The 12,530-nt window shown below is 47.8% G+C and overlaps 1 protein-coding gene across 2 annotated transcripts in view; it reads right to left on the bottom strand.

Moving 5' to 3' along the window:
• LOC139060239 (activating signal cointegrator 1 complex subunit 3-like) overlaps positions 1–12,530 on the bottom strand; it is a 462,385-nt gene that overhangs the window by 279,772 nt on the left and 170,083 nt on the right. For both annotated transcript variants that reach the window (XM_070539311.1, XM_070539312.1), the window contains one exon: positions 2,551–2,805. In XM_070539311.1, coding sequence (XP_070395412.1) covers positions 2,551–2,805 — 255 coding nt within the window. The remainder of the gene's footprint in view (positions 1–2,550; positions 2,806–12,530) is intronic.

Here is a 12,530-nt window from a genome sequence, read left to right as displayed (position 1 = left end):
TGCTTCTCATGATAGCGTCATTCAAGTGCGCGTGAAATTATCAGCCGCGGGGGCAGAGTGCACGCGAAAGCGTGGCTGGCTTCGCTTAATTCGTACCACCTATGTGAAGGTATCGTCAACGTGGCATGAAACCGTGTCATTTGTCGTCAACTCTCGAATTTATCAAAATGAGTTCTTTTCTCCGACTGCCCGATAAGTGAAAAAATTCTGCGGCACCTATTCGTGAAGAAAAATCGATCGGCGACAGTACTTATTTGCACAAAAGGTTGAATTTCAATACAACGAAATTTCGATATAACGAAACAAATTGCCAATTTTACCTACTTCATTACACTGAGGTTTAACTGTAACTGCTATCACAATTAAACATATTATAGCATTATCGCTTATATGATAGCTCTTTGCAACTGTACCAACCACACGCCTTACTGTGGCATCGTTCTGTAGAGGAAAGAAGTCATTACTTGATCACGCATCAGTTGCATGCACAGATTATATCTTCAAGGATTGTAGCAGCAGAACTTATGGAACACGGACACAGAAGGAACAACTACATGTGGACGCAACTGCTTTATGGAACACATACACAGAAGGAACGCCTGGACGTAGATGCAACTGCTTATGGAACACAGGAGGAACAACTAGACGTGGACGCAACTGCCTTTTATGGAACATGGACACAGAAGGAACAACTAGAAGTGGATGCAACTGCTTATGGAACACAGACACAGGAGGAACGACTACACGTGGACAGAACTGCTTTTTATGGAACACGGACACAGTTGGAACAACTAGACGTGGATGCAACTGCTTATGGAACACAGACACAGAGGGACGACAAGTGGACGCAACTGCTTATGGAACACGGGACACAGAAAGAATGAGTAAACGTGGACGCAACTGCTTATGGAACATGAACACAGAAGGAATGACTAGACGTGGACGCAAGTGGTGATGGAACACGGACACAGAAGGAACAGCTAGACGTGGACACAACTGCTTTTTATGGAACACGGACACAGAAGGAACAACTAGACGTGGACACAACTGCTTATGGAACACAGAAGGAACCACTAGATGTGGATGCAACTGCTTTTTATGGAACATGGACACACAAAGAACGACCACATGTGGACGCAACTGACTATGGAACATGGACACAAAAGGAACGACTAGATGTGGACGGAACTGCTTATGGAATGCGAACACAAAAGGAACAACTAGACATGGACGCAACTGCTTTTTATGGAACACAGACACAGAAGGAACGACTAGACACAGGCGCAGCTGCTTTTAAAGATGATATCATTGCACCATGCCTGACGCAATCAGAGATAAGTTCAGCATCAAACGCACCATTCACAGAGGCGTAGCTTGGCAGTACATTCGTCAATCTATGATGGACTGGTCACATTTGAGAGCCATAGTAGGCACAATCCACGAAACTCAAACCTGTGCCCATCAGGAGTTATAAGGCTTACAAAAGTGCAACTTCTTGCAGAGATTTGATGGTTGCATGGTTACGATGCCCTCGTGTTCAACAAATAGGGTCCAGAAATGGCATGAAGAGATTTGGGCACAAGACAAGAGGGACACCCAACCTCTTTGATCACAGTCGAATGTGTTCACCTCCATAGGGAGCACAAGGACAGGAGATTGAGGCCCAACCCATCTAAGAGTGCAGCGAGCTTGAGCAGCGCAGGGCACCTCAAGAATAACACGAGTAGGGGGGTCTGCAGCTGCAATGGAGGTAGACGACAAGGCCAGCCCACCAGCATCCACCAGGAGCACCCGGTGAACACCAAAATGCCATAGTGTGGGACCCCAGCCAGGGCAGGTTATGCGTGCACGCGCTGGGAGTTGGCTGCAGCACGGTTCCAAACGGTCTTCATCGATAACAAATTGTGTATTTGGTCCTATCATTTCTGTATCCTAGTACCTATACACACTCCGCAGCACGGACAAGACGTTTCACATACTACCTCACTGCAGCTGCATCTCAGGTACAGAGTACCAGATTTTTTACATGTGCTCTGCAGAGGCACCCGAGAAGTCTATTTCGCAGTCTTTTTTTTTTTTCTTGTTCATGTGTTTGTTTTTTCCCTTGCTAGTGGTATTGGAGCATTCGCTGTTATATTACAATTCATCAAAAAGCCGTAGTTATATATGCACCGATTTCAATGGATAGAGCCCTCAATTTGGATAATTATTAATTACTGAAACCTGGTTGTTATAACCAACACTTGTTATCGATGGGGTCATTAAAAGGGAACTCGACTGCATAAGCATATGCAGCAGATGATTGGCATTACATGCAAAATCTGCATGTGAGATACATTACAGTGGGGGGCTTTGGGTTAGATATGGTTATATGGCTTTAACAAATCCAACCTGCTACAGCCATTAACTGAACCTAGAACTCAGAATTCCGTAGCCACCGCGTTCTGTGTTGCCCAATGCTTTTGCCATTGTCTTTGTTCTCTGGAGCAGACAAAACAAGAGTGTCGAGAGAGGTATGAAGTGCAATAACATTTGGCAGGAATCTCACACCTGCAGCTGGTCGAACTCTTGCGCCTTGGATACAGCAGCCAGGACGTCGGCCTCAGTGAGCGTGCGGCGCTCCATCAGCTCATTAAAGCGCTCCATGGTAGCATGCTTGATATAGAAGTGGCTGGCTGTACGACCCAGGTTGGTCGAGTCCAGACTCTCTGAGCGTGGCTCAAAGCGGATCATGCGTGCCTTGTCCAGCTCCTTGGCAGCATGGATAACCAGCTCCCGCCGATAGCTGGACAGCGTTGGATCATCCTGCACAACAGAGTAGCACAAATGCGCTGCAGTTTCACTTGTTCATCTCTGGCAAGTGTACTTATCGTAAACATCCACCTAATATTTGGCTTGTTTTGCAGCAAAAATGTGCTTTTAGTAGATACCCAGCCTTCACATGAACATTATCTTAGCAGATTCATGAAATAGTACATCGTTTTTTATTATTTCTGAATGTTGCTCAACAGGATTGTGTATTTAGGAAGGAATTATAAAGGACCATAATATTACAGTGAAAAAGGTATGTTATATCCAAAGTCCGTTTCTATCCGAAATTAGGACCACGATATGTAGTAAAATGGCAGAACTCCACATATACCGCTGTTTATCCTAAAGGAAATTACAAAAGCGATGAAACACCAAAATTAAAATAAACAACAGATAAATGGGCTTACGCAGTAATCGTACAACACGGCATGCCACCTTGCTGTTTGCAGTTTTCCAGATGCTCATCATGGAGAAATGGTAGTTTCCCCACATTAGAGCCCATTTACACTAGCACAACGGCGGGGAGTCAGCTGACAAGCTCCCCACTGTTCAAACCGCTTGGCCTGAATCTATCGCTGCCGCCAGTCATACAAACATCAGCTGCAGTTTTTGACACAAAAGAGTGGTCGGTACAATAAATTGCTTTAATTTTATCTTTCACTACCAGCAATGACCACTGTATAACTTATAGCGCGAATGAGAGCTGCAGTACGAGGCAAGTTCAACTCGGAACCCATGTTTGGCCGCCGCTGCACCACCTGTGAGATAGTTCGACCACAACATCACATGTTTTGCACTCTTAGACGCTGTGAATAGCAGCCTATCTTCTTTTTTTGTGCGAATCAATAAATAAAGTGTTATCAAAATGATGCATTTTGTGACTGGAGGTGGGTGTTTTTGAAGTTTCGTATGATACAGCTTTGAAGCTAAACTGATTAGGCCTGGAGGAACCTTCAACACTTGGTCATCACTGAGCCAACAGCAGCGGTGGGCAACGGTAAGCCACTTGCTTCGTTGACCCAAAAACTGTCTGTTGGATGCTGCACTGCATGTCATTGTGGGAAGCTTGCCACAAGTGTGTTCATTCCTTAAGAAAACGTCCTCTTTCACACATTCCGCGAGTGGCTGGAAATAGTTGTGTGCAGTGAATTCCTGCACAGATGCTTCACTGCAGCGAAGTACATTGTATTTACACCATCTCGACAAAATTTGCCGAAAATTTGTCCGTTGTACCCAACAGTTTATCGTAGCTAGGTCCATTAAAAGCAGAATTTATTGCATTGATAATATAGGCAGATAAAACTATGCGAGAAGAATCATCCGTTACATCCGAAAGTCCATTGTAACGGCCATGGACTGCATATGAGTTTAAAAGAAATGGCCATTCATGTAATCTACAAGAGGGCTTTAGCAGATTTTAAACAAGGTTTTATAGAGACTCTCATAAAAAAGAAATAGCATATTGTTTCCAGAATGTAAATCATCAGTAATTAATTACACTGGATGTCAACTCACTCAGTGTGTTGCAGTACACTGCATCTTTATTTATTTGTTTTATTCCTATACCTGATGTATTCTTCAAGGCAGAGGTTCTACATTTACAGACATAATAAAAAACACTAAACAAGTTAACAGACGCAAGTCAACAGACTGTGCAGAATAGGCGTGGATCTACACGAAACATCATAGCGCAGTGAAGATCCTAATCAACTCAGTCTGCAATGTCGCTAGACACAGGCACCTACTCATCATCAACCTACTTTAATTCCACTGCAGTACGAAGGCCTCTTCCTCTGATCTCCACTTACCCCGTCCTGCATCAACCGATTACAACTTGCACCTGCAAATTTGTGAATTTCATCACCCCACCAAGTCTTTTGCTGTCCTTGACTGCGTTTCCCTTCTCTTGGCACCCATTCTGTAAGCCTAATAGTACACCGGTTATCTAACCTACGCATTACATCACCTGCCCCAGCTCCATTTCTTTCTCATAATGTCAATTATGATTTCGGCTATGCCGATTTGCTCTCTGAACCACACCGCTCTCTTTCTATCTCTTAACGTTACACCTATCACTCTTCGTTCCATCGCTCTTTGTGTGGTCCTCATCTTTTTTGAGCTTCTTAGTCAGTCTCCAAGATTTTGTCCCACATGTTAGCACCAGTAGAATGCACTGATTGTACACCTTTCTTTTTAGTGATGATGGTAAGCCTCCAGTAAGGGTCTAAGTATGCCGGCCGTATGCACTTTAACCCAATTTTATCGTTCTGCAAATTTCCTTTATATGATCAAGGATCCCTGTGAGCAATTGACCTAGGCAGACGTATTCCTTCGCAAACTCTAGAGGCTCACTGGCAATACTGAAATAGTGTTCCCTTGCCAGTCTATTGATCATTATCTTTGTTTTCTGCATATTAACCTTCAACCCCACTCTTGCACTCAATCTGTTAAAGTCCTCAATCATTCGTTATAGCTGATCCCCAGCGTTGCTGAACAAGACAATGTCATCTGCAAACCGAAGGTTGCTGAGATAGTTGCCGTCGATCATTACTTCTAAGGGGTCCAATTTAATAGCTTGAATACTTCTTCCAAGCACGCAGTGAATAGCATTGGAAAGATTGTGTCTCCTTGTCTGACCCCTTTCATTACAGGTATGTTCCTACTTTTCTTGTTAAGAATTAGGGCAGCTGTGGAATCTTTGTAGATATTTTCCAAAATACTTTCCAAGATAATTACGTAAGCTATATTATTCTTAAGAGGAAGCTTTACCTTGTGAGGCCCATACTTAAATACATGAGAACAGAGAAATCATTTGGCTCACCATCAAATGCACTGAATTAAATTAGGTTCAAGTTCATTTATTTATCCACATACGTGGAGTTTTCTCGTTCCAACCACATAAGTGGTTGGAACGAGAAAAAAAAAGCTGCATTAAGAACAGCTTGACTAGGTTTGTTGCATTTCGGAGAAAAAGTTATACCGTATTTACTCGCATAATGATCACACTCGCGTAATGATCGCACGCCTGAATTTTGTCGTCAAAATTCAATTTTTTTAATCTCCCGTGTAACGATCGCACCCCGAACTTGCCGCAGTGATATGTCCTGTGCCAAGACTAGCTAATAATGATCATGCTTACCATCTGTCGAATGCTACGTGAACGACTCGTCAAGACAAACCAAGCGGTCTGTACGCACCAAACATTCTTAAGTAGATGCCTCACTTCATTACTTTCATCCCTTTCCGCACTTCCATGACAAAAAGAGGTTCAACCAAACTTGCCTTTATTATTTGTAGGCTTCATAACAGTTTTGGTCAACAACGACATAAAGGGTGCCTTTCGACTCTTCTCGTCTGCACTCGTGGGCATGCAACAAATTGTGAGAGGCAACGATAGTAGCCAAGCTTACACTGATACGTTAGAAGTGTGCCCTATACATATGCTGACGCTTGTAACACAGCTAAGATATCCACCCACCCTTAGCGGAAACGTGCCATATTAGGATAGTAGCGCAGACAGATGCCGCAGTTTCCGCAGCATGCCGGCCATGTGTTTCTATTTCACTGGCAGCTAAGCGCGCCCATCTCCATTTCTGTCCCCTCAAAGTGGACATGGCTACGTTATTGCCACAAACTTGCCGATATTAACGATACTGTTGCAGGAAGAAAGCAGGCCCATGAGTGTAAAATCATGTATATTTACAACTGGTATATATGGCGTTCAGGCAACTGCCAGACCCCGTCTTCCTCTAGTCCAATTCAACTTCTTCCTTCTCTTCCCCGTAACAATATTATTCATTACTGATACGGAAGAAACTGTTTCAATGCACATAATGTACTCACAAGAAGAAAAAGATCACAATTGGCGCGTTCGGCTTGCTCCACCGGCCGACATTTTTGTTTTGGTGTCCCATACCAACGTGGGACACCCACATGGGATACATGCATTCCGCAGGAAACGCAGGAGGAAAAATTTTTTTTCTTTTCATGGGAAATTTTACCTGCATAATCCCCTGAATTTGTGTCAATTTTGCTGACAATAAAGCGCAATCATTATGCGAGTAAATACAGTAATTTACTGACCAACTCTTCCACTGACAAGGAAAGCAACTCTTCCTTTAAGGTATTAAATTTTAGAGAATTATTGAACATCACAAAATATAAAACTTCTAGTACCATGTTTTCAGCCCTGTAACCTGCACCTATAAGACATCTAAAGTCGACAAAATTCATGTATCAGACACCGCTCTCGCATGTACCTCTGTGTGAGTAGGGCTTTTGCATAATTCTCGTAAGCATTTTAACAATGCCAGGGAAGCTGTAATCTCATACATCAAATTTGTCTGCTTGAGATGCTGTAACAGATACAGTTTATAGAACTGCAATATCTCTTTTTGAAGCAGAGTTACAGAATTTATTACCTAATATTGGCAATAGTTAGATAAAAGCGGGTTGTCATTTTTTTAAGCAAGAAAAAAGAGTTGCAAAAATTGAGTCCCTGATACCGCCTGTCTTTGATAAGCAGTACATCTTCACAGCAATGCACGCCTGCATTTAGAGGGCAATTGGTACGTTAGACAGACAGCTTCCACTGTAGTGTAATATTGAAGCGAAATAGGTTTGCACGTGTTGACACCGGACCCTTTAGGCGAGAACGACGAAGTTCGTGATTGCGCGCGGGCTCTCCGAGGACCAGCCATCGCTAAAGGCAGACGTTTTGTCCCAGTCTGTCGGTGCTAAACTGTTTTAGTTGCCATAGCTGGGTGACATTTCTGGTGGAGGTGCGGGGTACGGTCGATGTTAAGATCTCCGGAGCATACCCCAGACCTAAGCCCGGCGAGTAGTTCAACCGAGCTTACCCCTGTGCACGTACGTGCCAGCCGACGCCTCCAGGGACTCCAGCCACAGCACGGTCTGCTACCTGAACGAACTAAAATGACGACCCAACCACCTCCCGCCACTCCTGCAGCATCGCACGTTGTCGTCAATCACATCCGGACGCCGAATCTGTTCCACGGAAGTGCTTCCGAGGACGCCGATGACTGGCTTGACCATTTTGACCGGGTTGCCAACCTCAACGACTGGAACCACGAGCGTAAGCTACGTTACGTGTACTTCGCTCTTGAAGATTCCGCGAAAATATGGTTTGAGAACCACGAGGCGACACTGACGTCATGGGAAGAATTTCGTAGGCAGTTCCTCAATGCCTTCGCCAGGGCGGACAGGAAGGAGAGAGCGGAGTTAGCGTTGGAGGCAAGAATTCAAGGCCCCAATGAGCGAGTGACTGCGTACGTAGAAGACATGAATCGGCTGTTCAGACGTGCGGACCCTTTGATGACTGAAACAAAGAAGGTGCGCCATCTCATGCGCGGCGTCAAAGAGGAAATCTTTGCTGGCCTAATTCGAAATCCGCCGACGACACTTGCAGAGTTCCATGACGAAGCCACTACTATGGAAAAGGCCCTTCAACAGCGGGCCAGGCAAAACAACCGCGACGCCGTGATTTCAAGGGAGCTCTCTGCCGTTACCCTCGGTAACGACGTTGGCGCCTTGCGAGAACTCATCAGGGCTGTCGTCAAGGAGGAACTGCAGAAGATGCAGACGACCACGGCCCCTGTGGGACAACTTTCCATTGCGGAAATGGTGCGCGCCGAGGTCCGACAGGCCGTCCATGTTCCTGGACAGTACGAGGCACCACAGCAGGTACCGCACGCCGAAATGAGTTACGCTGAAGCAGTACGCCGTCCGCCACCCTCAAGTGCATGCAGCATGGTACACCCCACTCAACAAATGGACGTAAGCTTCAGGCCGCCTCGCAACCCACCACACATCGCCGAAGCAAGGACTAGGAAGAGCGACGTCTGGCGCACCCCAGACTACAAACCTCTTTGTTTTCATTGTGGCGAAGCCGGGCACATCTACAGAATGTGTCCTTATCGTCATGTGGGGCTTCGTGGATTCTCGCCGAATGCACCTCGTCCACGACCTGGTGAGCGGCCGCCGGATATAGAGAGTTTCGTCGCAAATCGTCGCAATGTTGATCAGCGATGGCCGGAGCCCCGTTCGTCGTCTCCTGCTCGTTACAGGTCTCCATCACCAAGCCAATCCTTTATTCGCGGCGCTCTGAGACGCCGCTCGCCTAGTCCGGCGGGTCGGGAAAACTGAGTTCAGCGACCTCCGGAGGTGAGGCCGCTGACGACGACCGTACGCAATATCCTCCACTACGACGACAACGACGAAAACAGAACGACGCAGACGTACAGACGGAGTCGAACACCTTACGAGAGGTAGTAACGTCGAACATTCCAGTCACCATAGACGACGAAGAAATAACGGCGTTAATCGACACTGGAGCGGACACCTCAGTTATGAGCATGGACCTTGCCTGCAAGCTGAAGAAGGTTTCTACCGAGTGGACAGGGTCGCAGATTCGAACTGCAGGAGGCCATCTGCTCACCCCGGTAGGAAGATGCACAGCCCGAGTGAGCATTCGTGGGTTTACGTACCTCGGAGATTTCGTTATCCTCCCAAGCTGCTCGAGGGACCTAATTCTGGGAATGGACTTTCTGCAGGCTAATGGAGCTGTGATCAACTTACAAAAGTCGCGGGTAACGTTTTCGACGGCGCAGGCCTTAGCAGGGAGCAGCACTGACGACACGTATGTCAATGCCTTGAGGATTGTTGACGAGAACATCACGGTGCCGCCAAGGAGCAGCGTATTGACCCTCGTCACCTGCGACGCATTCGACGGCTATGAGGGTATTGCCGAGGCAAATATCCAGCTGCTGCTTGAAAAACACATCTGCATCGCCCGCGGCCTTGTTCGAATACAGCATAAGTGCTCGCAAGTGTTGTTGACAAACTTCAGCCATGAGTATCAGCACGTCCCTCAAGGTACAGCTGTGGCATTCCTGAACGAAATTGCAGACTTCTCCGATATCGGCACGTTACAAGTGACTTCACTGGACGCAACAGCTCACGCCAGCCTGAATACCCGCGTCCACATTAATGCTGACTTAGCAGATGTCCAGAAGGATCAGCTGCTGGGCCTACTGACAGAATTCTCCGGCTGTTTTTCCACGGAATCCAAAGTCCAGCGCACTTCCGTTACGCAACACCGGATAGTTACAGAGGAGTCGGCGCGGCCTGTTCGTCAGCATCCGTATCGCGTGTCACCTATGGAGCGGGAGGCGATTAAGCGTCAAGTTCAAGAAATGCTAAATGATGACGTCATCCAGCCGTCGACAAGTCCGTGGGCATCGCCTGTCGTACTAGTAAAAAAGAAAGACAACACACTCCGCTTCTGCGTTGACTACAGACGGCTTAACCGAGTCACCAAACGCGACGTTTATCCCCTGCCACGGATCGATGACGCTTTGGACCGTCTGCGTCATGCTCAGTTCTTCACTTCGTTAGACCTAAAGTCAGGCTACTGGCAAATCGAAGTGGACGAGCGTGACCGTGAAAAAACCGCCTTCGTGACTCCCGATGGGCTGTACGAATTTAAAGTGCTGCCTTTCGGTCTCTGTTCCGCCCCTGCTACGTTCCAACGAATGATGGACACTGTACTCGTTGGACTAAAGTGGCAGACGTGTCTAGTGTACCTAGACGACGTTGTTGTGTTTTCCAGCACGTTCGATGAACATCTCGCCCGGCTACGAAGTGTTCTTACCGCAATACGCAAGGCCAACCTCACCATCAAGCCTGAAAAATGTTACTTTGGCTTCCAGGAACTCAAGTTTCTAGGCCACGTGGTCAGCGCCCAAGGAGTACGACCAGACCCAGAAAAACTCGCTGCCGTTGCCGAGTTTCCTCGTCCTAAAGACAAAAAGTCTGTTCAGCGGTTCCTGGGCCTCTGCGCTTACTACCGTCGTTTCGTTGAAGGCTTCTCAAGGATTGCTGAACCGCTCACGAGACTGACGCGACAAGATGTGCCCTTTGCGTGGACGGAAGAACAAGAGCAGGCCTTCACCGAATTGCGTAAACGCCTTCAATCCGCTCCAGTGCTGGCGCATTTTGATGCCACCGCGGCAACTGAAATACACACCGACGCCAGCAACGTAGGACTCGGGGCCATTCTGGTGCAATGGCAAGATGGCGCAGAACGTGTAATTGCGTACGCCAGTCGTAGTCTGACAAAAGCAGAAGCTAATTATTCAACGACCGAAAAAGAATGCTTAGCAGTCGTGTGGGCCATCAGCAAGTTCCGACCCTACTTATACGGACGGCCATTTCGAGCGATCAGTGATCACCACTCGCTCTGCTGGCTTGCCAATCTACGAGACCCGTCAGGTCGCCTCGCTCGTTGGAGCCTCCGCCTCCAGGAATACGACATAACTGTTGTCTACAGATCCGGCCATAAGCATAGCGACGCTGACTGCTTGTCACGTTCTCCTATTCCCCTGACATCCTCCGACTTGGAGCTAGATTTGCCGTTTCTTGGTGTCGTCGACGTGGTGCGCATGGCTGACTATCAACGTGCAGACTCTGAGCTGCTTCCAGTCATCCGATATCTCGAGGGAGCTGACGTTGTTGTCCCACGCCCACTTTCACGAGGATTGACGTCGTACTGCCTGCGAAACGATGTCCTGTACAAGAAAAATTTCGAGAACAGCCAGGACACGTTCCTTCTCGTCGTTCCGACGGCACTGCGCGAGGAAGTTTTACAGGCGTGTCACGACGATCCCTCGCGACGATCGCGAGGACATTAGCGCGCATACGGCAAAAATACTATTGGCCACACCTATTTTCATCGGTTCAGCGCTATGTGCGAACATGCCGTGACTGTCAGAGGCGTAAAGTTCCACCCGTCAAGCCTGCCGGCCTCCTCCAGCCTTTGGATCCGCCTCCGGCGCCGTTCCAGCAAGTGGGAATGGACCTTCTTGGGCCGTTCCCCACGTCCTCCTCGCAAAATAAGTGGATAATCGTGGCAACTGACTATTTAACTCGCTATGCGGAGACAAAAGCTGTGCCGCGGGGAACTGCTGCTGAAGTCGCCCGCTTCTTCATCCACAACATCGTGCTTCGCCACGGTGCACCCGCTGTACTCATTACTGACCGCGGTGCAGCGTTTACAGCGGAGTTATTGCAACAAGTCGTCACACTGACGCACACCGACCACCGAAAGACCACAGCCTATCATCCCCAAACTAACGGCTTAACAGAGCGCCTAAACAGAACATTAGCCGACATGCTCTCCATGTACATTGATGTGGAACACAAAACATGGGATGAAATTTTGCCATACGTCACGTTTGCTTACAACACCGCTGTGCAGGAGACCACCGAGTTTACACCATTCGAGCTTGTTTACGGACGTCGCGTTACAACCCCCTTAGACGCCATGCTGCCGGTAGACCAAGGAACCACAATGAATGACAACACTGAAGCTTTCGTCGAGAAAGCCGAGGAAGCTCGCCAGCTTGCTCGGAATCGCATCCGCACCCAGCAGAATGCCGACGCCTGCCGTTACAACCGGACCCGACGGAATGTCCAGTACTTACCAGGCGACCGCGTGTGGGTGTGGACGCCTATCCGGCACCGCGGGCTCTCAGAGAAATTGTTGCGCCGCTACTTCGGCCCCTACGAAGTCGTACGCCGCCTCAGTGATGTGAACTACGAGGTGGTGCCTCGAACCTCTGATCCTGGTTCGAACCGACGCCGTCCACGTGCTGAAGTCGTCCACGTAGTACGGATGAAGCCGTACTACGCACGCCAGG

The sequence above is a fragment of the Dermacentor albipictus genome, chromosome 5 (genome assembly GCF_038994185.2).
Source record: "Dermacentor albipictus isolate Rhodes 1998 colony chromosome 5, USDA_Dalb.pri_finalv2, whole genome shotgun sequence".
Classification (NCBI taxonomy): domain Eukaryota; kingdom Metazoa; phylum Arthropoda; class Arachnida; order Ixodida; family Ixodidae; genus Dermacentor; species Dermacentor albipictus.
This window is presented reverse-complemented; position numbering and strand designations above follow the sequence as displayed.